The sequence below is a fragment of the Peromyscus californicus genome, unplaced genomic scaffold (genome assembly GCF_007827085.1).
Source record: "Peromyscus californicus insignis strain IS unplaced genomic scaffold, ASM782708v3 Scaffold_2__1_contigs__length_46816999, whole genome shotgun sequence".
NCBI lineage: Eukaryota > Metazoa > Chordata > Mammalia > Rodentia > Cricetidae > Peromyscus > Peromyscus californicus.
This window is the reverse complement of record NW_026294540.1, coordinates 24850447-24876678: the sequence shown is the minus strand read 5'-3', so window position 1 is coordinate 24876678 and position 26232 is coordinate 24850447. Positions and strand designations below refer to the sequence as shown.

Genomic DNA, 26232 nt, shown 5'->3' with positions numbered 1-26232 from the left:
TGTGTAAGAGTGCAAAACATGAAAAGATCACACCACAGTTCTTGTGTGGTGGTCAGAGGACGACTTGTGGGAGTCAGTCCTCTCCATCCACCAGATGAGTCATGGGGGTCAAGCTCAGGTCAGGCCTGGTGGCAAACACCCTTACCCACTGAGCCAACCTACCCACCCTTAAAAATTCTTTTTTTTCAGAGCAGAGACTTCTGCCAAAGTGAAACATGCCCAGTCTCTAACTAGTTCAACTACAAATGACCTATATTCTCATCACCCCTCTCCAATATCCAGACAGCGAACACAATTTGTTTTGTTTTGAAGATTTATTTTTATTTTATTTTTTATGAGACAAGGTCTTTCTGCATAGAATTCACCGTGTAGACCAGGATGGCCTCGGACTCAGAGATCCACCTGTCTCTGTCTCCTGGGTGCTGGGATTAAAGGCGTGCCCCACCGCGCCCCGCTCTTTGTTTTGAGATAGGAACTCAGTATTTTGCTCAGGCTGACCTCAAAGTCATAATCCGATCTACCAGCCTCAGTCTTCCTAGAGGAGGACTGCAGATACTTACCACCACGCCCAGTTTGTAGCAGCTGTCAAAGACAAAGCTATGTCCCTTCACCTCGTTCCCACTGGCAAGCCTTTGGCCCCTGGGCATCTGGGGATCTCCACTTAGAACAGGCTGCTGCCGTTTGAATTCTACCCAGCGACCCTTTGTCCTGAAGAGCTGTGCCCAGGTGGAGCAGACCTAGGATACCTCAGTGAGAGCCCAGCACAGTGGCACACGCCTGTCATCTCAGCCCTGGAGATGGTGGAGAGAGCAAAAACCAGGGGTTTTCAAGGTCATCCCCCAGCTACAGATGAGCTCCATGAGATCAAGTCTCAAAACCCAAACTGAATCAAGCGCTGACAGACAGCAGCGTGCAGGGTGGCAGACACCGCCGGGAGGGAGGTGACCACAGGGCAGGGCGGGGCAGGGACAGTAAGAGGCAACCACGCGTGAAACCCAGCAGGCTAGCACACAATGGGCCTCGGCGGGCAGAGCATGCGCGCGGCGCTCCGGGGTGGGGGGGGCCGGCCGCCGCACCACGTGGGCCGCAGAGCGCGCCGGGGCCAGCAGCCGGCCCCGTCGGCCCAAGGCCGGGCGCGGCGGCGCGCGCATGCGTGCGTGCGATTTGCGATCAGGCAGCGCGGCGGACAGCCCCGGGAGCGGGGCGGGAGGGGGGAGGAGGGGTTATATTGCGGGGTCCTTCCTCGCTGGCCCGCTGGTTCCTCAAGGAGCGGAGACGGCAAATGGCGGACTTCGATACCTACGACGATCGGGCCTACAGCAGCTTCGGCGGCGGTAGAGGGTGAGGCGGGCGGGGCGCGGGCTGGCGGGCTGGAGGGTCGGCCGGGCGGAGGGCGAGGAAGGCGCGGAGGGGACGGCCCGGCCGCGCTCACTCGAGACGGGCGGCATGAAGCGGCCCGACCAGGCCCGAGGAGAGGCCTGGAAATGGCGCGCTCCGGGGAGCGACCGGCGACGGTTAAGGCTGCGGGGCTCTTGCTCGCGGCGCGCATCCCTCCTTCGGCTCCGCGCCGGCCCCAGCGCGGCCCATTGCGGGGCCTCGGTCCCGGTGTTAAAGACCGCCAGCGACGCCGGAGGGTTTCCCGGGGAAACCAGCGCCCGCGTCCGGCCTCATCCCCATCGCGCTCTGGCGCGGCGGCGGCGGCGGCGGCGGCGGGCTGGGCTGCAGCACGGAAGCGGGCGGAGGCCTGCCCCTCTCCGGGGTCCCCCGCTGCCCTGCTGCTGCTCGGCGGGGCCTCCCCGGGTCGCCTGTCCGTGAGGCCCCGCGGACCGGATGAGGTCGCGGGCCGCGAGAGAGGGGCGATTCCCTTCCGCGTCGCGTCTGGATCCTGGGACGATCGGATCCAGCGGAGGGAGGCAGGGAGCGCGGACATCAACCAAAACAAATACGCCGTAGTGAGGAGTGGTGTGCGTGGCTGTTTCTCTGTGCCTCCCTCGCGTTTAGGATGCCTTATTGACAGGTGCTACGTGTCTGCTGGCGGAAATTGTTCATTTCTTCCTAGTTTCTCCCCGCCCTGGAGAATCGCTTTCGCCTTGTTCTGATTCTCGTCAAAATGCAGACGACGTATGGTTAAAAAAAAAAAAAAAAATCAACCTCCCCAAAACTCGTTAACTGATGAATAGAAAGCTCTCGGTGCTTAATTCCAAAAATCAGCATCTGGTACTTTGTTCGCTTTTAAACACACATTACCAGTTGGGATTGTTGCTCAGTAGTAGAGCGATTGTCTAGTATGCCCGAAGTCTTAGCCTCCCAAACAATAGAAATACACAAGCCTAAGCCACTTGCTTTAAAAAAAAAAAAAAAAAAAATAACATTGCCGGTTACAGGAATTTTATAGGACAGTCTGTTTAAGCATCTTGCTTTTTTGCCAAGGACACACTTTGGCCTTTATCCTTTTTACAGAAAAGGTGACTTTCCCGGGACAATATCACAGTAGTTCTACAGAGGTGTTAGGTTTCCCAAGTGGCTGCCCCCCAAAGTATCTTTTGTTAGGTGAAGAATGATCACCTTTAAATACCCGGCTTTGGAAATGAGTCACAGGCTTGTTTGGAGGCAGGAGTGTACTGGATAGCATTCATGCTACCGTAAGGAGGAAGTTGGGGGTAAGGTGGAGCCACATGTATTTCAGAGAGTATTTTATTTGCTAATAAAAATACAAATAGGTGTTGGATGAAATGTTAATATGAATGCCCTGGGGGTAGCTTTCTAGGTACCACATCTGTACTAAAATCCTGTTGAAACTTTTTTTTTTTTTTTTAAGACAGGGTTTCTGTGTATGTAGACATGAGCCACCACATTCAGCAGTCCTGCTTGTTTGAGGTTTGGGTTGTGTTTTGTTTTGTTTTATTTTGTTTTTTAACTAGTTTGGGTGGGGGGAAGAGTGCTCAGGGGCTCTTCTTACCCAAATCCTAGCACTGTAGAGGTTGAGGCAGGGGAAGCCCAAGTTTGAGGCCACCTGGACTCCATAGTGAGATCGAGTCTCAGGGGAAAGAAAACTGCCTTCGGTGATTGGACTTAGCACATCAGATTTTGACAGTTGAGACTTCTGAACAATTTTTAAAAATTATAAAGTAAACAAATTCAAATTCTCTTAAGATGCAGCTCATTTGGAGTACTCACAGGCAGATGGAAACAATGGCCGTTTGCTGGGATGTTCTCTCAAGGCTGTTTTAAAAGTCCCTTTACTTAGAAACCCCGTGACCTGGAATTTTCAAGCTGGCTCATTTGATTTCTTTCTCTTTTTGAGACAGGGGCTCAATGTGTAGCTCTGGCTGCCCTCAGAACACAGGCCTGCCTGCCTTTGCCTTCAAGCACCGGGATTAAAGGCCTGCACCACCCATACACGCAGTGTAGCTGGCGGCTGACTCGTGTGAAAGTACATTGCTCCGTTTCTTTTGATTTACTTATTTATCAATCTCATTTTGTGTATGAGTGTTTTGTGTCCATATGTCTGCTTGCCTTGTGTTGATGGAATATTGAAAGAGGCATCCCTGAGGATGAGTTATGGGCTACTATGTGGGTGCAGAGAATCAAACCCTAGTGCTTTGGACAACAGCACTGCTAAGTGCTGTGCCATCTGTGTGTGGGAGAGGGTGAGATAGGGTCTCTACGTGTGATCCTGGCTGTCTTGGAACTCACAGGGATCCTCTTACCTCTGCCTCCTGAGTACCACCTATGTACCGATCATGCCTACCCCCTTTCTGTTCATTCACTTTTGATGTTTTTTTGAGTGGGGTCTCGTGTAGCCTAGGTTGGCAGCAGACTCACTATGTGGGATGACTTTGAACCTCCAGTTTTCCTGCCTCTGCATCTAAGTGCTTTGATTTCAGGTATGTTTGGCTACACCCAGATGCTCGGTTTCTTGAAAACAGTTGGCAGGATTTTTGGTTTTTTTGTTGTTGTTGCTGTTACTGTGTTTTGTTTTGTGGGGTTTTATTTTTGAGACAGGGTCTCTGTATGAAGCTCTGGCTGTCCTGTATACTGGGCTGGCTTCAAACTCACAGATCCACTTGCCTCTGCCTCCTCTTAAAAAAAATCTCTTGAAATGGGGCCTGGTTGCACTAGTTACATCAGTTACTCAGGAGGATTCCAAGTGAAAAAACACTGTTGGTGAGTGTGTCTATATGTCTTACAGAAGACCATGTCTGTTCTCAGCTGTTGGCTGCCTTATTTGGGGTAGGTTTTTGTTTTGTGATTTTTGTCCCCTCCTCTTACCACTCAGCTGAATACTGAACCCTGGGCCTGGAACTTGCTAGGCAAGTAAGTAAGTGTTCTATCCCTGAGCTAAATCCCCAACCCAGTTCTCAGCTAGCTGAGTCTGAAATTTAGTGTTAGGGTAGAAGAGTTGACCAGATACCATTAATGATTGATCTTTTAATTGCTATTTTAGTAATGTTCATATCAGCAGTTATCTCTATGCTGTGCAATTCTTAAACCTTATAGACACTTCAGCATATACTAGAAAGCCTATCTTGTACTTCGTTTTCTTGTGTGAGGTATTTTTCCCTAGTCCAGAACATGACCACACTGGCCTAAGTCTGGTTTTCAGAGGTCTACATTCTCTAAAAGCTTTTTTAAAGCTTTGAGCCAGGGCCTCATTATGTGGCCCAAGTTGGCCTTGAACTATTAGCAAATCTTCCCTCAGTCTCTCCTACCGAGTTCTGGGTTCTAGTCATGCACCTCTTTGAAAAGACGCAAGCATGTTTTGTAGATGTGTTTTATGGCCCTGCATGTCAAGAAGTGAGGGCTAAAAGCATGTACAGATCCATCCACAGCATGGAATGAGGGCCAGGGACTGCATTGTTCTCCAATTCCAGATCCTCAAGAGTTGATTGTGCTAAGTCTTGAATGGACTTTGTTTTGCAGTTTGTTTGTTTAGTTGGGGGTTTGGTTTGGTGTTTTTGAGACAGCCTTGGCTGTCCTGGAATTCTCCTGAATGCTAAGATTAAAGGTGGGCACCATTACACCAAGTTGTTTGGTTTTGTTCTTTTGAGGCAAGGTCTCACTATGTATCCCTGGCTAACCTGGAGCTCATGTAGAGCTAGCCAGAAACTTGTCCGTTGCTCTTCAGTGCCACCATGCCCCTGGGGGGTGGCGGTTACATGCCATCAAGGCCAGCTCCTAAGTTGTCTTTCTGAAGTTCCAGGTGTTTGTTTGTTTGTTTTACTTTTTTTCTTTTTATGTGTATGGGTGTTTTGGCAGGGTGTATGTCATGCATCGTGTGTGTACCTGCAGAAGCCAGAAGAGGGTGTCAGATCCAGACAGATGTGGGTGCTTGGAACCAAACCCAGGTCCTCTAGAAGAGCAGCAAATACTCATAACCCTCTGAGCCAGCTCCAACCCAGTGGTTCCAGTTGTTTTGTTGGTAATTGACCACAACAGAGGTCTTTTAATTTAATCTGTAATGGCAACAAAAACTTCTGAGCGCTTTATTAAAAGCCATCAAGCATGAGAATTAGGTGAGGAACTGGGCAACGGTGGGAATGAGGTTGTTGGAGAGAGACTACTAGAAAGTGTGAAACTGCGACTGAAGTGTCCTAAAGCTTGATGTGGTGACATGAGCTGCCCCAGCTGCTTTGGATTCTGAGGCAGAAGGATGACTTGGGACTGGACTGCACAGTTAGTTTCTGGCTCCAAAACAGACAAAGCCAGGCATGGTGGCACTCCATGGCTGAGGCAGGATGATTTCAAGGTCAGCCTAGGCTGCTACTATATAGGCCTTTTCCAAAAAAACAACAAAACATTGCTGTCAGATTCCAGTTAAGGCACTTATAATTCTGACTTTATGCTTCGTAGGGTTCTTCGGCTCTGTCTCTTAACATCCCCTCTGGCCTGGGCTACACAGTGATAGAATTTCACTGTGTAGCCCAGGCTGGCTTGCACTTGAATCAATTTTTGAGCCTCAGCTTCAGTGCTTAAACAACAGCCAGTGCTTTTTGTAGTAAAACTCACATAACTGTAATTGTCCAGTGTCCCTTGTGTGTCTAAAACTGAGAGGTGGAAGCAGGACGTGGTGGTGCACACCTTTTAGTCCACCACAAGGGAGGCAGAGGCAGGTGGATCTCGTGAGTTCAAGGATATCCTGATCAACAAAGCAAGTGCCAGGACTACACAGAGAAACCTTGTCTTGAGGGAAAAAAAGACTGAGCAGTGTGTGAAAATTGCTTTTTCCACTGATGCTGTAATAGCTTTAATTTTAACCTCACTGGGTAGTATGTTATATACCAGAGTCTAGAAACTTTATTTGGCCCCAAGGCTGTCCCACTGCCCGGAAGCACAGAAGATAGCAAATGTTTATTGAATGATTAGCACTCAATCACAACTGTTTTCTTTATTCATCTGTTTAATTATCACTACCCCAGTATGTCTTCCCTGGTAGCCTCTAACTAAACCTTTGACTGGAAGCCGAATTGAGGGGAGAGGGACAGCTGAGCTAAATGAAGGAAGCAGGGGAGGCCTCATGGGAACATGAATTAAAGCCAAGCTGTCTCATGCAGAGTCTAGAAGTATGTGTGTGAATATATACATGACATGTAAGTAGAAGGGGACTAATGAAAGGACAAACATGGGGCATATGTGTGAGAATATGTAGGGGTTACATAACAAGACCTTCCCTCAAAAAAAAAAAAAAAAAAAAAAACAGGGGAAAAAAGTCTTAATAATGTCTTGGGTCCGGTCACCCCCAACACACACTATTTCCTTGTACTAGTGCTTAAACTTGGAACCTGCCTGTTTCTCTGTTATATTTTTGGGTTTCTTTTTAAGACAAGGTCACATGGTCTGGAACTTATTGTCTAGTCCAAGCTGGCCTCAAACTCAAGACAATCCTCCTGCCTTCACCCCCTGAGTGCTGGGATTACAATCATAAGCCACTATATATGACTCTCTTGTTTTTTAAATGTCTTACTGGTCTTGGCTCGGTGTGGTGGTATAGGCCTTTAATCCTAGCACTTGGGAGGCAGAGGCAGGTAGATCTCTAAGTTCAAGGCCAGCCTGGTCTACAGGACAGCAAGCTACACAGAGAAACCCTGTCCAAAAAAAACCAAAAAACAAAAACAAGAAAGCAAAGGAAATTTCTTAGCTGTGTTTCTAAAAAACAGGTTTAAAAAATGTTTTAAAGGTATAATGCATTTTCTTTTTAAAAATATTTTTAGACGGGGCTGGAGAGATGGCTTAGCTCTTAATGAGCACTGTTCTTTCAGAGGACCTGGGTTCGATTCCCGGCACTCACATGCCAGCCTAGAACTATCTATAATTCCAACATCTGACACCCTCACACAAACATGCATGTAGGCAAAACACCAATACACTTAAAAATTTTTAAAAAGTATTTTTAGATTTATTTTTATTATTTTGTAGAGAAGAGGTTTCATTCTGTAGCCCTGGCTATCTTGAAAATAGGTAGACCAGACAAGAATGGCCTCTTAGAATGAAAAGCAGCTTGCTGTTCCTACTAGATTGATTTTTATGTATTAGGAATGTTTTGTCTGCACGTTATATGTGCCTGTTGTCAGAGGTCAGAAGGAGGCGTCCAATTCCCTAGAACTGCAGTTGGGATAGATGTGGGTACAGGAAATTGAGCCCGGGTTCTCTGCAAGAGCAACAAATGCTCTTAACTATCCACTTCATCTTCAGCCTTGAATTTTCTTTATAACTAGTGTAATTATTAGTGATATAACAAAATATCTGAAAAGGAATTTATGCATGGGAGCTGGGGATACAGCTCCTTTAGGAGTGTGTACCTAGCATGCAGAAGCTCTAGATTCCACCCCCAGCACCAGGTAGATCAGCTGATGGTATAGCTATGTCTATAACCCCAGCATTTAGAGAGAGTCAGAAGTATCCAAAGTTCAAGGTCATCTGCTGCATAGCTAATAACTTGAAGCCAGCCTAGGATACAGGAAACTATCTCAGACAGCAAACAAGAGAACACACAAGCACGAATGCTTTCGTTTCTGCTGTCTTTACTCAAGGAATTGCTGCTTTGGTTGACACCTTAGCAAGGTCATCCAGGGAGGAATGTTCCCAGGCCTTTCAAGAAGCTGTGAGTCCTATTTGCTATTGCACTAAAACCTTACAGTGCCAGCTTTTGCTCTAGCATTCAGAACACTCCTATCCTGTCGGTTGAATGCATTCTTCCCAGGATGTGATTGTGGAGCATGTATTTGGCTGTTAAGTTTTTACTTTTTCAGACAGGGTCTCTCTATGTAGCCCTGGATGCCCCAAAACTCACTATGTAGGCCAGATAGGCCTCAGAGTCACAGGGATCCTGCCTCTGCTTCCCTGGTGCTGGGGTTAAAAACTTGGGCCACCACACCAGGTGCATTTGGAATTTGGAAACTCAGCAATATTCTGTAGTTGGTGATGTTGGCATATTTCCTTATAAGTATCCCAAAATGCATATAGTGTCATTAGTAGTAGTCAAGCTCTTGTTGATAGACATGGGTCTTCTTTCTCCTCACCCAATTTTAAAATGCTTTGTCTCTGACTGGCATGAACTTGACCTTGAACTTCTGATCTTCTGGCCCCAACCTCCAAGTGCTCTGATTTCTGGAGTGTGCCACAGGCCTGCCCCCCCCCCCTTTTTTTAAACCCCATAGTTGCATGGTGAAATGGGCATTATCCAGTTTGGCACTGTCTAGGTTTGTGCAAAACCCAACAGCAAGATGAGTATAGACTAAGCTGATAAATATGGAACGTTGTGGATCATCAGAACCTATACAGTAAGAGTAACTGAAGGCTTGTCTTTGAGGAAAGACGGCGTCTGTGCAAGTTATGGCAGGGTCTTCCCATGTAGTCCAAGCTGACCTCAAACTCAGATCTACCTGCTTCTGCCTCCTAAATGCTGGGGCTAAAGGTGTGCACCAACACACCCAGTCTTTTTTGTCCCCCTGCCTCAGTCTCCCGAGTACCAAGATTAAAGATGTGTGCTACCACCGCCTGGCTTAATGTGCCCAGTGTTGTGGGGAGCAGGGTGTATGAAACACCAAGATGAAAGAATGACGATTTGGACAAGAGACTGTTGAGATAGACCAGTATGAACCAGGCTATTTTCAACTCAGAGCTCTTGAATTTATCTCGGCCTGCTTCTGCCTTGTGGTGCTGAGATTAAATGGATGTGCTACCACACCTGGCATATTTTACTTCTGAGACTGGGTCTCCATATTTACCCAGCCTGGCATAGAATTTGGTACATAACCAAGAATGACCTTGAACCTCGATGTTCTGGCCTGCTCTTGTGTGCTTTTGACACTAGGATTAGAGACATGTACCACCATGCTTGGCTTATGCATCGGTGTGGATAGATAGAGCCTTGGGATTCATCCACACTAGACAGATACTCTATTGTTTGTTTTGTTGAGATAGTCTTGTTAAGTTGCCAGGCTGCCCTCAAACTTGAGACTCCCGCCTCCTATGTGTGTAGCTAGGATGTAGGCCACCAGGCCAATTGGACCACTTTGATTTTCTGCCTCATTTACTTCATTGGATCCGGCCTCCAATGATCTCTCCTCCTTTATAGGTGTCTCTGGATTTGCACTGTGCTCAGGGCAGCACCATGGCCTCAGGCTTGCTAGGCAGGCCTTTCACTGAGTGCTGGACCTGATTTTTCTTCTGTAATCACCTCTGTGTCTTTGCCAGCCATCTTAGTTCGCTTCCTCAGTTGGCTGTCTGCAAGTGAGCTCAGGTTCCTGGTGCTGTGAGGACCTCTGACTCCTAGCAGCCTGCCCCAGGGTTCATCACCGAGCACACTGGTGTCCTTTTCCAGAGGACACCCTCTAGGCAGAACTGGGCCTTGACCTTTAGACATCCCACTGTTTGGTTGGCTGGAGTGAAGAAAAATGACAGCCTAAAGGATTTGGGTTACACTTGGCAGCTAAAAGTTAGATTTCCTCAATTATTATTGCGACTTTGAAACATACCCATTGTGTCATAGATCACTAGTCTGTTCCAAGTGGTCATTGAAAAGCTGTGGCTTGGAGGTGACATGTGATAGGGCCTGGGAGCTTGTGGGTGTCAGACCTGGCTTGAGTTTCAGGGTGCAGAGCTAGGATCTGCACTTTGGCTACCTGATTCCCAGTTTCCGTTCCTCTCTACCATCTCCCAAGTACCAGGCTCAGATCATAACCTTGGGCGTAGCAGCCTAACCTGGAGTGCTCTATGATTGTTATTAAATTTTATATGGTACTAGGTATTTATGAAGTGGTTTATAGTCAATTAAATTCATTTATGAAACTAAGGTTTCAAGCATTTATAAAGTAACAGGCAAAATGGAAGCATGCTGTGTATCTTTATCCCAGCACTGGGAAGGTTGGCCGGCCTGAACTTCATAGGAGAAAACACAAAAACAGCTGAGGTATAGAGAAATGATTGGTAGAGGTCCTATTCCAGGCTACCAACATCAAAAATAAATTGGTTTCCTAGACAGATTCTGAACATGTAGCCCAGGCACAATACTAAGGAAGTATTTTTTCATGGAGTGGTTTACACATGCTACCCCCTGAGTAAGGTGCTGGCTTGCTTTATCTGGACTTTGGACTCCTGTCTCTAACTAGTTGTTTGGTGCCTGATGTTTTGGAAACTGATGTTTCACTCTTCCTGGTGCTACTTGCCTGAAAGCTCAGCTTTCTGCCTTCTCCAAAGTGAGAGCTGCCCCTTACCTATGGCTTTGAAGTCAATCCCACTGTCTTTTTGCTTTTTCAAAACAGTTTCTCTGTGTAGCCTTGGCCATCCTAGAACTCTGTAGACCATGCTGGCTTTGAACTCAGATCCACCTTGGATTAAAGGTGTGGGCCACAATGCCCAGCAGAGATCACCACCCTAACCACCTTACTCCTCGGCCTGGCCTTGCTTCCACACAGGTGTTCACTGTTACTAAACCTTATCGTAATACCTGTGCATTCGTGAGCTCACTTCCAGAAATAAACAGTGCTTGAAGTAGTGTGCTTGCACTGTCCTGCCCTGGTGGGGGTGAATCACATCCCTGTGTCTAGCATATCCTTGCCGCATGTGCCACCCACACAGCGTCACAGCTAGGTGAAGCTCCTGACAGGTCATTAGAAGGTCAGTCAGAGTACCAAGGGTGAGTAGAGTGCAGTGTGGTGTCCTGACGGTGGCTGCAGCGGAGCTCCACCTCACTGTGTTACTGCTCCTCTACTGTGCCTTGCTTCAAGGGCTAGTAAAGACGCAGTTTTCAGACACTCAGGATACCTGCGTGCCCTCGGGCCAGTCCTAACGGAGGAGCTTACTGAGGAGAAGATTCAGAAGGTGCTTTGGGAGGAGGGAGGGAGCGTGAGAGTGGTGTCAAAGGCAGCCTGTTCTGCTGCTGGGAGTTAGGTCAGGCTGAAGGGCTTCCTTGGGGAGTGACAGTTTGGGGGTGTGTTCTGTGTTTGTTTGAGATGGGATTTTGAGATAGACCACACTGAGTATGAATGTGACATGGTCCTCTTTATGTCTCAGGGACTAGGATTACAGGCATGCACCCACAGCTTTGTTAGGGCATTCTCTCTTTCTCCCTCGCCACCTCCCCCAACTCCTTTGTTCCTCATTGGCTTTTGGTTTTTCGAGGCAGGGTTTCTCTGTGTAGCTCTGTCTGGCCTGGAACTCAGATCCTCCTGCTTCTGTCTCCCTAGTACTGGGATTAAAGGCTTGGGCCACCATGCCTGGCATTTGTTAGGGCATTCTGTGACCACTAGTCAGCAGCAGAGAGAAATGGTTGTAGCACTAGTGTGTTAATAATAACCTCAGCATCTGGAGAGATGCCTAGGAGCTTTAGAATACTTGGAGATAATCTGGGTTTGATTCCCAGCACCCACATAATGGCTCACAACCTTCTGTAACTCCGGGGAATCCAACACCTTTCTGACTTCTGTGGGCACCATGCATGTAGTACATATACATGCATGCAAAGCATTCCTACACATAAATATATCTAAAATGAAAGCAGACTGAGTGGTGGTGGCACTTGTCTTTAATCCCAGCACTCAAGAGGTAGGGGCAGGTGATCTCTTAAGTTCAAGGCCAACCTGATCTTCAAGGCAAGTTCCAAGACATCAGAGCAGTTACACAGAGAAGCCCTGTCTTGAGAAAACAAAATGAAAAAAACCAGGTGGACGTGGTAGCATGAGGCTTTAGTCTCACCCTGGGGAGGCAGAGGCAGGAGGATATCTTGAGTTTGAGGCCATCCTAGCCTACATAGTGAGTTCCAGGACAGCCAGGGCTATGTAGAGAGGTCCTGTCTCAGTAAGTAAGAACCAGAATAAAAAACTTCAGTAGTCCCTCCTAGAAAAAAGTTCCCCACATCTCTTGTGGCTGGTGTGTTGTGGTTTTTGTTTTGTGGCTGGCCTGCTGACCTCCACCTCACTGTGTAGCTGAGAGTGCTTTCTCCTGCCTCAGCCTCCTAGTTACTGGCATGTACCACCATGCCCTGCTCTCTTTGGTTTATTGGTTTGCATATTTAGTCCAGGGGTCAGTGTTGGGTGTCTTCTTTAGTCACTTTCCAGCTTAGTTTTGAGACTGGTTCTTACTGAACCTGGAATTGTCTATTCAGCTAGATTGGATGGCCAGTAAGCCCCAGACATGTAGACTGCGTCATTCAGCCCATCTCCCCCCAGCCCCAAAGCCAGAGTCTTACGTAGCTTCAGCTAGTCCTGAACTTGTGATCCTCCTTCCTTCATGCTCTTGAGTTTTCCATTTTTCTTTTTGGTTTTTTTTTTTTTTCAAGACAGGCTTTCTCTGTAGCTTTGGAGCCTGTCTTGGAACTTGTTCTGTAGACCAGGCTGGCCTCAAACTCAGAGATCCGCCTATCTCTGCCTTCCAAGTGCTGGGATTATAGGCGTGTGCCACCTCCGCCCAGCTGAATTTTCCATATTTCTTGTGTGGTTACGTATGGAGGGTATTGACTTAGGTTTTACTACATAAATATTGTAGACACAGATTCCAGCCCAGCAAGGGAGTCAGTTGTCATAGATGTGGTATGTTTGGAGCTTCTTGTACAGTTTTTGCTTAGATTCTGTGTTTCTATGGCTATTTCTGACCCAAAAATCAGGCACTTTTTTTTTTTTTGATAAAGTGAGGGGGGTGCTGGGGAGACAGTGAGACCGTGGAAACAGATGGGTGAGTTACTGTTGTGGGTCAGGAGCTTTAAACTCTATGCATCTCTCCTCCTAGGTCCCGCGGCAGTGCTGGTGGCCATGGGTCCCGAAGCCAGAAGGAGCTGCCTACAGAGCCCCCCTACACAGCTTACGTAGGCAATCTCCCTTTTAACACAGTTCAGGGTGACATAGATGCTATCTTTAAGGATCTCAGCATACGGAGTGTACGGCTAGTCAGAGACAAAGACACCGACAAGTTTAAAGGTAAGTTTGAAGTGTTGTATTTATCGTGGGTGGATGTGGAGGGTTAGGAGGTGGGATATATGAATAATGAGTCAAGTGAGCCAGAAGGCTCTGCTCTAGTGTGTGTTTCCTGGGTTAGCCTGGTCCACAGAGCAGAAAAGAACGTAGCCCTCCCTTTACCTCAGTACTGCAGTCCCCTTGGGGGAACAGTGTTATGATTATAGTTGGTAGTGGGATGTGGTATATGCCTGGGTTTGTCTGCCCAGCTTTCATCCAGTTCTGTCTCTGCAGGCACAGGAGCTATCTCAGAGGAAAAGGAGGTGATAAAACTAAAAATAACTTTAAAACAAAACAAGAAACTTTTTACTTGTGTGTTTGTACATCCCTGAAAACAATTTTTAATTGGATTTTTTTATTTTTTTTTTTATTTTTATTTTTTTTTTGGTTTTTCGAGACAGGGTTTCTCTGTGTAGCTTTGCGCCTTTACTGGAACTCACTTGGTAGTCCAGGCTGACCTCGAACTCACAGAGATCCACCTGGCTCTGCCTCCCGAGTGCTGGGATTAAAGGCGTGTGCCACCACCGCCCAGCAATTGGATTTATTTTTATGTTGCATATGAATGTTTTGCATACATGCTTGTATGTGTATGCACCATGTGTGAGCCCATTAGATTGCCTGGATCTAGGGTTACGGATAGTTGTGCACCACCATGTGGGTGCTGAGAATTGAGCCCTGATCATCTGCAAGAGCCAACAACTGCCCTTACCCAGTGAGCCATTTCTCCAGCCCTGAAAATAACTTTCAGTTTCTCTCTCAGTGTCTTGTTTTTCTTGATAGCTTCCTGGTGATTGTTATAAGAACCGAAAGTAACCTCAGTGGTGCCAGACTCCCTTGGGAAACTTAGAGCATATTTGGGAGGGCTAGTTTGTTTCACATAAAGCTAGTGTCCGCACAATGGTGGCTGAATGGGCCAAAGATGGGAAAGATGGGTAAGCACGTCCTGCCTCCCAGGCCTAAGTGTGTGATGTCCTGGGTTCATTCAGCATATCCTGTGCATCCAAGAGAAGTACAGGGTGGAAGCCAAGCCAGAAGGAAAAAGCATGTGAGTGTGGCTTTACCCCTATAGGCTTTGCTTCAGACCCTGCAGCTAGTTATAGTGTATAACATGTAGTAATTGCAGGTGTTAGGGAATCTCTGGGTGCATGCTAATAAGCACCAGCAAACCAAATTTACATAAGGTGTATGGATCAATGAAGCTTCAGGCTGAATCAGTTTTGGGTGTCTTGGGGTCTGTTTCTTGGAACATTGTATTGAGTTAGAACTCTGGAGGTTGAGGTATGTGACTGTGCTGTCATTGCCTACTTGAACTTGGAAATCACTGTCCCCTTAGCCTTGTGCAGGTTGGTGTTCTCTAACATAGTGAACAACAACAGCTAGCTCTGATCTGCCAAGCAGCACCATTTAGTGTTTCCAAGTGGGGTCTGTTTTTACACAGAGTGACCTGTGAGGAGGGCTATGGGATACAGCCTGAGCACATGGGTATGAGCAGTACTTAACCCAGGTTTAGGCATCACAGGAGAGGGCAATGTCAGAATCGTTGTCTGGGATGTGGTGGTTAAAACAGACTTCCAGCCCATTAACATCAGAAAGTTTGATCCTGTCGATCCTATAAAAAGTAGGAATTTAGTAGGCACCATGAGCCTCTTCCTTCAAAACACTGTAGGTATTAGTTTGAATCTGAAGTCTGCCTCCCAATTAGATCACATTAAACACGGTCACCCAGAAGCCAGACAGCTCTGCAGTGGTCCAAGAAAGGTTTTAACAACTGTAGTTAAAGCATATAAGCAGAAGGCTGGGGGCGTGCGTCTGTGGCAGAGCACTTCCCTAACACACAGGAGGCTCTGCATTCCACCCCCAGCACTGCAAGAGGAAAAGTAAGTACATCTAAGAAGGGAGGCATTGTAGAAACCCTTGCTGTTTCAGTGCCTGGTTAGCACTTTCTACCTGATGGAAGACAAGTAAGAGCTTGGGACGCGGCGTAGACGGTAGAGTGCTCGCCTGGCATGTGCTTAGCCCTGGGTTCTATGCCTGTAAACCAGGATGGTGGTTTCTATAATCCCAGCGTTTGGGAGATGGAGGCAGGAGTTCTAGTTATCTTTAGTTACTTATGTAGCAAGTTTGATGCCGTTCTGGGCTACATGAAACCTATCTTGGAAGGCCGGTCTACTAGCATGTTCTGGGATCTGCTGGCACCTGGATGGCACAATGCTACGGGCTGGTGTCTGGTGATGCTAATGAGATTCCAGCAGACCTGGAGTCCAGGATGTGTGTACAAGGCAGCTTCTGTTTTCTTCCAGGGTTCTGCTATGTAGAATTTGATGAGGTGGATTCCCTGAAGGAAGCTCTGACATACGACGGTGCAGTAAGTACTCTCAACCTCCGTTGCCCAGGCAATAACCCCAGATATGTGTTCCCGTTGATACATAAAGTGTTTTCCCCTTGTCCTCAGCTCTTGGGTGACCGGTCACTTCGTGTGGACATTGCAGAGGGCAGAAAACAAGATAAAGGTGGCTTTGGATTCAGGAAAGGCGGACCCGATGACAGAGGTGATTAGCTGTGTTAAAAGTGGACACATGTGCTGTGTGCACACACTGTGAGCAGTGACACAAAGGCCTGATGGATCCCTGGGAGCTTAGATTTTCTAATATTTCTGAAGTGACTTAGGGTTTCTATTGCTGTGATGAACCACCATGATCAAAAGCAACTTGCAGGGCAGGGTTTATTTGGCTCACACTTCCACATCACTGTTTATCACTGAAGGAAGTCAGTGCAGGAATCTGGAGGCAGGAGCTGATGCAGAGGCCATGGAGGGGTGCTGCTTATTGTATTGCTACCCATGGCTCCCTTAGCTGGCTTTCTTCTAGAACCCAGGACCTCCAGCCCAGGGGTGGAGCCACCCACATTAATCACTAAGAAAATGCCCTATAGGCTTGTGTACAGCCCAGTCTTAGAGGCATTTTCTCAATTGAGGGTCCTTCCTCTTGTGACTCTAATTTGTGTCAAGTGGACATAAAACTGTCCAGCACACGCAGCGGCATTGCCTTGTCCTAGTTAATCTTCTCTTGCTTATGGTAAATCAGTTTGATTTACCATAGCTGCTTACTGGCTTGCTCCGCTTGCTTCCTTATACAGTCCAGACTCACCTACCCACAAGTAGCACTACCCAAAGTGGGCTGGGCCTGCCCATGTCAATCGTTAATCAAAATATCTCCTCAGACACTCTCACATGTCAATCTAATAAAGACAGTTTCTCAGTTGGGGTTCCCTCTTTTTAAATGATTGGGTCATGATGACAAAAAACTGATCAGCACAGAGCTCAACTTTATCTTTTTTGTGTGTCCTCAGGAATGGGTGGCTCTCGAGAATCTAGAGGTGGATGGGATTCCCGGGATGACTTCAACTCTGGTATCAGTATTTAAACATTCCACTCTTCCCCATTTCCTTGTTTTCCTTTGTTTCTAGGGAGTGTCCAGCCTAGACAGCCTTAACTCCCTCTCCAGAGAGACTCCCCTGAACCTGTTGCTGGGGCTATAGCCAGGGCAGCTCCTGTGGTTTCATATATGATACGAAAAGAACTAGCAGTGTTTCTAGAAATAACATAGCATAAAGGTTCCAGAGGTGCCCAGGAAACCTTAGTGCTATGGATCTTGATGGCCAGTATTGTTCTTGAAAAGCATGGAGCTCTGGTCTGGTCCCGTCTCTTCAGGGTAGATAGGCTCTGCCTTAGCATCCCCTCCTCAGCCGACCCAGGTTGATGAGAGGATGTCTGCATCAGTAAGTATGGGAGGCACAGGCAGGCAAATACAGAGTCTTGTAGCCAGTCAGAAATGAGCTTATTCATAAAAGTACAGTAGCATGCAGTAAGTCTGTAATTTTATGTATAAGCTGGTCTCTGACTGAAATGTGCAGCTTGTGTCTCAGAGCCAGCCCATGCAAGGAAGGCAGGTCTTGGGGTGGAGGCCCCTGTCCTACAGTGTTAGAGCTTTAGGTCCTAAAGATAGTAGGGTGACTCAGAAATAAAATGAGCAACTTACTAGTGACCAGAGCCCTCCAGCATCGCTTTGACTCAGCCATGAGTGGAGCAGGAAAGTAGATGAAAATGTCCCACTGGAGCTGGGAGTAGGTAGGTCAGCAGCTAAGCATGGGGGAGAGGTCCTGAGTTTAAGCCCTGCAACCATATGTGCACACATGCCTCCTCCACCAGAAATACCAGTGTGCTAACCTTGACTTTGTAAAGAGAGATAAGGGTTCCATGGTGTGCTTCCTACAAGTCTGTGGAAGATTTACGTGTATGAGTGTTTGTATACTGTGTATGTGTACACACCATTTGTGTGCTTGGTTCCCACAAATTAAGTGTATGACCTATCTAATCCCAGTGCCACGAGGACTGGGGTAGGGAGATTTCAAATGTGAGTCACATAGGAAGACCCTGACTCAGAAAAATGTGGAGAATAGTTACAAGTTGCAAGGAGTAAAATTTCTACTTTGAAATGGAAATTCAAATAAAGGAAGCAGACATGGTTGTCTGAATACACTCTTGTGCTGTGCTGTGTGTGTGTGTGCTGTTCTGGGTTGGTTTGTTTTGACGAGAGCCCACCATGTACCCTTGACCTGCCTGGAGCACTGTGTAGCCCAGGCTGGCCTCCAGTTCAGATCCATCTTCCTCCCAAGCACTGGAATTAAAGGCATGTGCCACCTGCCCTGGCTTTTAAAAAGGTATTTTTAAGTTTGTTTTCTCCCTGTGTGTGCACAAGCTACAGTGTGTATGTATGTGCAGGTCAGAGGGTAGTTTTCAGAAGACATTGTCTCCTTCCACCCTGTGGGGACCAGGTACTGAAGTCAGGTCAACAGGTTTGGCAGCAAGCACCTTTACTTCCTGAGTCCTGTCTTGGTTTATTTTTGAGACAGAGTCTCTCATTGGCCAGAGCTTACCTGTTTAGCTAGGCTGGCCGGCCAACGAGCCCCGGGGATCCACTGTTTGTGTCTCCCCAGTGCTGAGATTACAAGTCCATGACACCACATGAGAAACCCATGGAGGCCAGTCTTTAGCTCCAGATTCCCTGGAGCTGTAGTTGACAGGCAGTTAGTTATGAGCCACCAGATGTGGGTGCTAGGACCTGAACTTCAGTCCTGGAACAGCAAGCTCTTTGGATGGGTGGATGACGGCTGACTGCCCACCACCACTTTTTTTTTCTGCTGTAGAGGCTTCCTATGTGATCTTGGCTGGCCTCAAAGCTGGTAACGTTCCTGTCTCTGAGAAACACTGTCCATTGCTGAGAATTCAGCATCTCTTAAGTGAGCTGCAGTTTATGCTGTGGAGTTTCAGCACATACAGAGTTGTGATGATGTGAGATACCTCAACTCTTTGGTGCCTTCTGAGTGGTCCACACCACTGCAGAGACAAGTGGGATAGAGCACCTGCCTAGAACCCCCGGTGAGGGCCTTAGGAGTGACTCAGTGGTTGAGCACTGGCTTAGAATCTGCAGTGAAAGGTAGGGGTGTGGCTTGGAGGTGGAGTACTTGACTAGTTCCTGCCTTTAATCTCACTAGGGAACCAGGGGCAAGAGGATCTGAGTTGGAAGCCAGCCAGGGCTACTAGTTGACACCCACCTCAAAGGGGGAGGTGCTTTCCGAGCATCGGTGAGAGGCTAGGGGGCATGTCTTAACAGCAGAATGCTTCCCTAGCACACACAGGGTCTGGGTTCCATCCCCAAATGTGTAATTACCCAGCAAATGCACATTTTTATGCACTTAATTTTGGAAAAAATAATCTCAGATACTAGACAAACTAAACATTAAGTTGAGAATCAATTCCCAAAACATTGCTTGTCTCTTTGATGTAATAGTATAAATAATTGTTAACTCAGTGTCGTCTTCCTTAGGCTACAGGGATGACTTCTTAGGGGGTAGGGGGGGCAGTCGCCCCGGGGACCGGCGAGCAGGCCCTCCAATGGGGAGTCGCTTTCGAGATGGCCCTCCCCTGCGCGGCTCCAACATGGACTTCAGAGAACCCACAGAAGGTATGGCAGACATCTTGGAACTTACTCTCCACCCCTGTAAGCGTTTCATCTTACCCTGCATAGTAGGCTGGTCTTGATTGTCAGTCATCAAAACTGAGATGATCTCAGCACTTGGGGAGGGGTGGATAGAGGACAAAGGATCCAGATTTCAGTGTCATCCTCAGCTACATAACAAGTTTGAGGCCAGCCTGGGCTCCGAGAGGCCCTGTCACAAAGGGCTGGGTTATTGAAGCTCCTGCGGTTTGGTTGTCAAGCCTGGGTGTATGGCATGGCGCCCATTCTATATAACCACCTTGTTTTCTGTCCTCAGAGGAACGAGCACAGAGGCCACGGCTGCAGCTCAAGCCTCGGACAGTGGCAACACCCCTCAACCAAGTAGCCAACCCCAACTCAGCCATCTTCGGGGGAGCCAGGCCCAGAGAGGAAGTGGTTCAGAAGGAGCAAGAATGAGCTTAGGTTGGGAGGGAATGGGGCATGGGGGAGCTGGAGCAAGACCACAGCCCAGCCTGGTGGCGGCCAGTCGCCCTGCAGGCCCCATTCCCGCCTGGCACTGTCCTCCTTACAGCGGAAACACAGAGCTTGTGAGTGCATGTCAGCTGTTAACAAGTGGTTTCTAGTACATTCTTGGCTTTGCTATATCTATCTAGTGCCTGTTTTGTGCTTTCTTTCTGTTTTCTTTCTCCTCCCTCTCACTCCTGCCCTCTCCCTGCTCCTTCCCGCGCGGCGGCATGGGTGTGCTGGTCACGTGTGGAGGTGGGCAGGCTGAGGCGCTGCTTTGGCCTTCTTTGCTTCTTTCTTTCTCTTTCTTTCCTTACATGCCCTAGCCACGCTCCGGGCGTGCTGTCCTCTGCTTTTTCTCAGAGCTTCTCTCCAACCTGCATGTCGAGTTCTGTGTTGCTGTGGCTTCTGAGAAAGAGCTGGAGCCACTCGCTAGGTGGCTGGTGGTGACTTGTTGGTATCCAGCTGGGATGAGCATCAGAATTGGAGGCACCTTGCTTTCAAAACAAGGAAACATGCCTGCTGGTCCTGACAGGCCGCTGTTTGGGGGCCTGTCACCTGCTCCAGCAGCCTGTTCAGGCACAGTGAGCTCCTGTCAAGCAGTGAGGCCAGAGGGTGCAGGGGAATCTGGACATGCTGCACTGGTGGTGACCTGAGTGCCAGCGGTCACGTGGCTTTGCTCCTGCTCGCTCGTAAGACCAAGTGCAAGCTCATTCCCTGCTCTTCCTGGGCCGTGGAGGCCCCTTGGGGGTGCAGCCCACTGCAGCTCAATCCGCTTCCTGCAGCTGAGGCCTGTGGGAAGCAGGGGTGGTGCTGGAGCTGCAGTGGGCAGCTGTGCTTGCACTGAGTCTGCGCTCTTTCCCCGTGTGTCTGTCTGCTCCGGGGCACTTCGAGACTGCTCCCCACCACAGCTCAAGGCCTAGAGTCTGGCACTTTATCTGATCAGATGCACAGCTAGCTGTTGACCCTCAGTACCTGGGTGTCTAGAAACCTCTAGGCTTGCTGCCTCTTCTGTGGGGCAGACCCTACTCCCACAGATAGTGCTGAGCACTCACTTGGGAGCAAGGGGATCAGGGTTTGCTTTCAGCTTGAACAGCTGTGTGTGAACAAATAGAAAATGATTTGGCACCAAGTCCCATCTGTTCTGACTGGAGCAGTTAGAGGTCAGCCAGCCACTAGAGCCTTAGGGGAAGGGGGCTGAGAGGTGCGCGGCTTGCTTAGCTAGCAGCTTCCTGCCAGCCTACCCCTTGGCTTGCGATGGTCTTTGTCGCAAGGTCTCGGCAATTTACAGAACTCTCACTCCTTCCCTCGCCTGCCATCTTCTCTGCTTCTGAGATAAGAACCATTTGTGTAACACCAATACCTAACTTAAGACAGACATGCATCGCGTGGTTGTAATCAAAGCTGATGCTTTCAGATGATCGAATCCATCTCCAATGCGGAAAAGACAGAACAGGCACGTCCATCACACTGCTGGGCACCCAGCTGACTGTAAGAATGGAATTCCAAACACTTAACACATTCAGTTCTATGACAGAAAGTGAGTCTATGGATATGGTATTTTGTGAATGATCTTTTAAATAAAAGAGAACCTTACGTAACATCTACTGTGTCTTTCTGGCCACTCATGAAGTTGGGTTTTGAAAGTGCTACGAGGGCATTACAAGTGCTTTAGGTGGCAGGGTCAGTGCTGCACCTTTCCGCCGTTCAGAGGGTCGTAGTGCAGTCTGGATCCTGTTAGGCGAGCCTTGACACTGAGTGCGCCGTCTCAGCTGCCCTTCCCGGTGTGTTGTGGTGGCACAGGCCAGCATCTCAGTGCTTAAAGGACAAGTGTTGAATGTATAAGCATCTCCAGCATCCATGTAAAACTGCACACCCATGATCCCAGTGCTGGAGAGACAGAGACAGGAGGATACCTGGGACTTAGTGGCCAGCCGATCTAGCCTGGGTCCGTGACAGGCCTTTGCGGGCTAGAGATCTCAGTAGTTAAGGGCACTGGCTGCTCTTTGAGGGAACCCAGATTCAGTTCCCAGCATCCACATGGCACCTCACAGGAAGTCCGGTGTCGTCCTCCAACCACCACCAGGCACGAGTACATGTGCAGGTGAACACATGCCTGTGTGTTGGGCATAATGGCACGCCTTTAATCCCAGCACTCTGGAGGCAGAGGCTGGCGGATCCTTGAATTCAAGACTGGCTTGGCCTATACAGTGAGGCCACGGCTCAGAAATGGGGTTCAACTTACAATGCTGCTCACTAGCTTGCCTCCTATGTGTCCCCACCTCTCAGGAGTCACAGCCAAGGGTAGGTGTGACCCTAGCAAAATGCCCAAATGAAAAGGAAATTTCGGGGCTGGAGAGATGGCTCAGTGGTGAGGAGCACTGACTCTTCCTCTAGAGAACCCAGGTTCAATTCCCAGCACCCACATGGCAGCTAACAACTGTCTGTAACTCCAGTTCCAGGGGATCCATGGCATCAGGTATGCATGTGGTGCACATATATATGCATGTAGGCAAAATACTCATACACGTAAAATAAAAAATCTTAAAAAAAGAAAAGGGAATTTTTCACTGTGTTTGAACCATCTACACTGATGTTCTTGAGATGAGTTCAGACAATTGCTTATTAGTGTCTCTGCTTTAGTGGGGTTGGTTGGTGCTCTCTAGACAAGGCTGGACTGGAATTCAGAGTTCCGCCTGCCTCTGCTTCCGGAGTGCCACCACTGCCCAGCTGTTTTTGTGGGGGGTTTTGGTTTTATTTGGTCCTGGGAATGGACTACAAGGCCTACATGCTACATGAAAACACTATAGCTGAGCCACACCCCAGCCTCTGCCATGATCTTGGAGTGGCATCACAGAAGAGTGAGCGTGTGCTCTTCCTTTGGGATTCATTCTGTTAAGCCATGCTGTCTCCAGAGTCTGAGTCTTGATGACTTTGAGGGCAGGATTTGTAGTGTGGGCTCCGGTGGTGATTTACAATACTTTGTGTCTTTTATCTACTTATTTATCTTTGTATTTGTGTAGGTGGGTGTGTACCTACAGTGGCTAGAAGATGTTAGGTCTCCTGGAGCTGGTTGGTTTTTTTGTTTTTTTAAGTGTGTGTGTGTGTGTGTGTGTGTGTGTGTGTGTGTCTGTGTGTGTCTGCACCACGTGCACTCAGCTGGCAAAGGCCTAAGGAAGGAACCAGCTTCCCTGGAACTGGAGTTCAAAGTTGTAAGCCGACATGTGGGCTCTTGGTATCAAACCACCCTCTGGAAGAGCAGCCAATACTAACTGCTATCTCTGGCCCTAAGATTTAGTTTGAGCATGAACATTTTGCCTGTGAGTGCACCATGTGCCCATAGTGCCCGGGAGTAGTCAGAAGAGGGTGTTGAATCTCTTGGAGCTGGAGTTACAGCTGGTTGTGAGCTTTCATATGGGTACTGGGATTTGAACCCTGGATTCTCTTCATGAGCAGCAGTTTTTTTCATGAAGGTGGCCCTCAATATTGAAGACAGGACAGTAAGACGGCTTAGCAAGTAAGGGTACTTGCTACATGCCTGACAACCTGAGTTCAATCTCCAGAACCCACATGGTTGAAAGAAACTGACTCTCACAAGTGTCCGATCTCCCTCTGTGTCCACACACATAAATGTAAACTTCATTTGGGAAACAAACAAAAAAAATTGACTATAGCCAACTTTGTTCCTGCTATATCTAAATTCATTGGCATCCAACCAAAGCTCTCTATAAGACGTCAGATACTCAAAAACAGCTGCTCTGTAAGGTAGCTTTGTGGTGCTCTATTGGACCCTATAGAGTCTGGATTCCCTAGGAGATGCAGTAAGTGGTTAGCAGAGCAGTGACTATCCCCTCTAAATGGAGGGAGACACCCAGAATACCACCAAGAGTCCTTGCAATTGGTAGAAGTCTCATATTGTACATTGAAATTAAGAATAGACTCACTACTAAAGCTGTGCATGGTGGCACATGCCTTTAACCCCAGCACTCGGGAAGCAGAGGCAGGTATATCCCTGTTCCACAAAACTGAGTTCTAAGACAGCCAGGGCTGCACAGAGAAACCCTATCTCCAAAAAAAAAAAAAGATGGTAATGGTCACTGCTGAGCGTGGTGGTACAGAGTCTAGTCTTAACCTGAGGATGCTGAAGAGAGATTCACAAGTTCCAGGCTAACCTGGACTACATAGCAGGAGCCTATCTCAAAAACTAAAAGCACGAATTAAATTGACTTCACTAGTACAATAGAATGTCATAGTCCAAGTGATCCTGGATACAGAGTATCAAGGATGATGATAAACTTCTGATCTGCCTCCACCTTCCAGGTATTGGGATTGCTGAGCTGTATCCCCAGGCCCCCAAAATAGTTTTAAGTCTTTAAAACATTGTTCAGGCCTTGAGTGGTGACCCACTCCTTTAGTCCCAGCCAGGGCTACACAGAGAAACCCTGTCTTGGAAAAACAAACTGTGGTTCAGGGCTGGAGATAATGGCTTATCAGTTAAAAGCACCAGCTAGTCTTCTAGCACCTGCATGATGCCTCACAGCAGTCCAATCCGGTTCTGGGGGATCTGATGACCTCCAGGATCCAGGCACACAAGTGTTGTACAGACATTCTGGCGAAACGCATAACTGATTTTTTAAAGTGCTTCGATAATTCTAGCTATTCCAGAGGGCTGAAGCAGAAGGGTTGCAAGTTCAAGGCCCACCCTGGATAAGAGGCAATCTTAAAATGAAAACTTAGAAAGGGCTCGGGCACTATAGGAGTATGCCTTCACACCTAGCCTGTGCAATATCTGGTATGGAGCCTAGGCAAGCATTTACCAACTGAGCAACATCCCCAGCCCTCTGTTTCAGTTTTGGTGGTGTTGATTAATTTATCTTGGGGGGGGGGGGCTCACTTTGTAGACCAGGCTGGCCTTGACCTCAGGTCTGCCTATCTCTTTCTCCTGAGTGCTGTGATTAAAGGGGTATGCCACCACCGCCTGACTTATCTTTAACTGTGTGTGTGTGTGTGTGGGGGGGTGCCCCAGGAGGCTAGAAGAGGACATAGGACTAGGGTTACAAGTAGCTATGTCAGGGACTTGGGGTGGGTGCTGAATTGTTACCAGTGTGGGGGAGCGGTCTCCATTGCTGGTTCCCGATGCCTGTGCTACTTTGCTTCACCACATGGTGGCAGCAGTAGGCTCGGCGCAAAGACTAGGAAGAAATGGCCAGGGCACTAGGGCAGTCCCCAGGTACAGAAGTACTAAACTCAAAGCAGATGGCAGGGTGGGACTGTCCTGCGTCAACCTTGATGTAACCAGCAGGTGGAACATTATGTTAACTTTTCCAAGTTCCGGGGGCACTGAGCTAGGCAACTTGTTGATCTTGGCCCCTTGGGGGCGGTGGTACCTGCTGGCCTTCTTCCTACTCAACACTTGGAGCCTCCCTGAGCCACAGGCAACGACATTCCCAGAGAATGATCTGAGAAACAGCTGTAGGGGAGAGGGGCCACATGGCTCAGTCCATAAAAGTCTCAAAAGTCAGAGGACCTGAGCTTGGATCCTCAGCACTGAGGACATGGAAACATGGCTATCTGGAGTTTGCAGGACCAGCCACCCTGGACTGCTTGGTGAGCCCCAGGTCAGTAAGAGAGGGAAAATCAAGGTGTGGTCCCAGCACTTGGGAAGAAGCAGGTGGGGTCTCTGAGTTCCCAGGCCAGCCAGAACTACATAGTGAGACATAAATAAAGACAGGAAAAAAAAAAAAACAAAACACTCCATGGTCTGGCAAGATGGCTCAGTGGGTAAAGGAGCTTTCTCCCAAGACCATCTGGGTTCTATCCCTGGGACCCATGTGGTAAAAACCAATTCCATGCTTGGTGATGATAACACACTCTAATCCCAGCACTCAGGAGGCAGAGGCAGGTGGATCTCTGGGCCAGCCTGGTCTATAGAGTGAGTCCAGGCAGCCAGGGCTACACAAAGAAATGCTGTCTCAAAAACAACACAAAAATGTGGGCAACTTCTGGCCTCTACATTCACAGTACCCCCGCACACACAGGCAGGTTGGGCGTCTCTCCAGCTGTTTCTGATACACTGGTCCTTTGTTCTGTCAGGCTGTCCGTGTCATCCACCATGTCTCATCCCTGTCCCCCATGTCCTTATCTTTTTGTCTGCCCTTTGGTGTTTGTCCTGCGGGATTCTGCTACTCCAGGCTCCTCCTTTTTCTTTGCTTCGAGACAGGGTTTCCCTGTGTAGCTTTTTGGAGCCTGTCCTGGAACTCACT

General features: G+C 48.2%; 1 protein-coding gene across 1 annotated transcript; it reads left to right on the top strand.

The window, feature by feature from the left end:
• The first annotated feature begins 1208 nt into the window (after positions 1-1208).
• Positions 1209-21572, top strand: Eif4h (eukaryotic translation initiation factor 4H). Its single transcript, XM_052753951.1, has 7 exons — positions 1209-1341; positions 13225-13412; positions 15749-15813; positions 15901-15997; positions 16797-16856; positions 19334-19471; positions 19782-21572. The coding sequence occupies exons 1-7, from the start codon at positions 1283-1285 to the stop codon at positions 19919-19921; spliced, it is 747 nt and encodes a 248-aa protein (XP_052609911.1). The 5' UTR covers positions 1209-1282; the 3' UTR covers positions 19922-21572.
• Positions 21573-26232: the final 4660 nt, after the last annotated feature.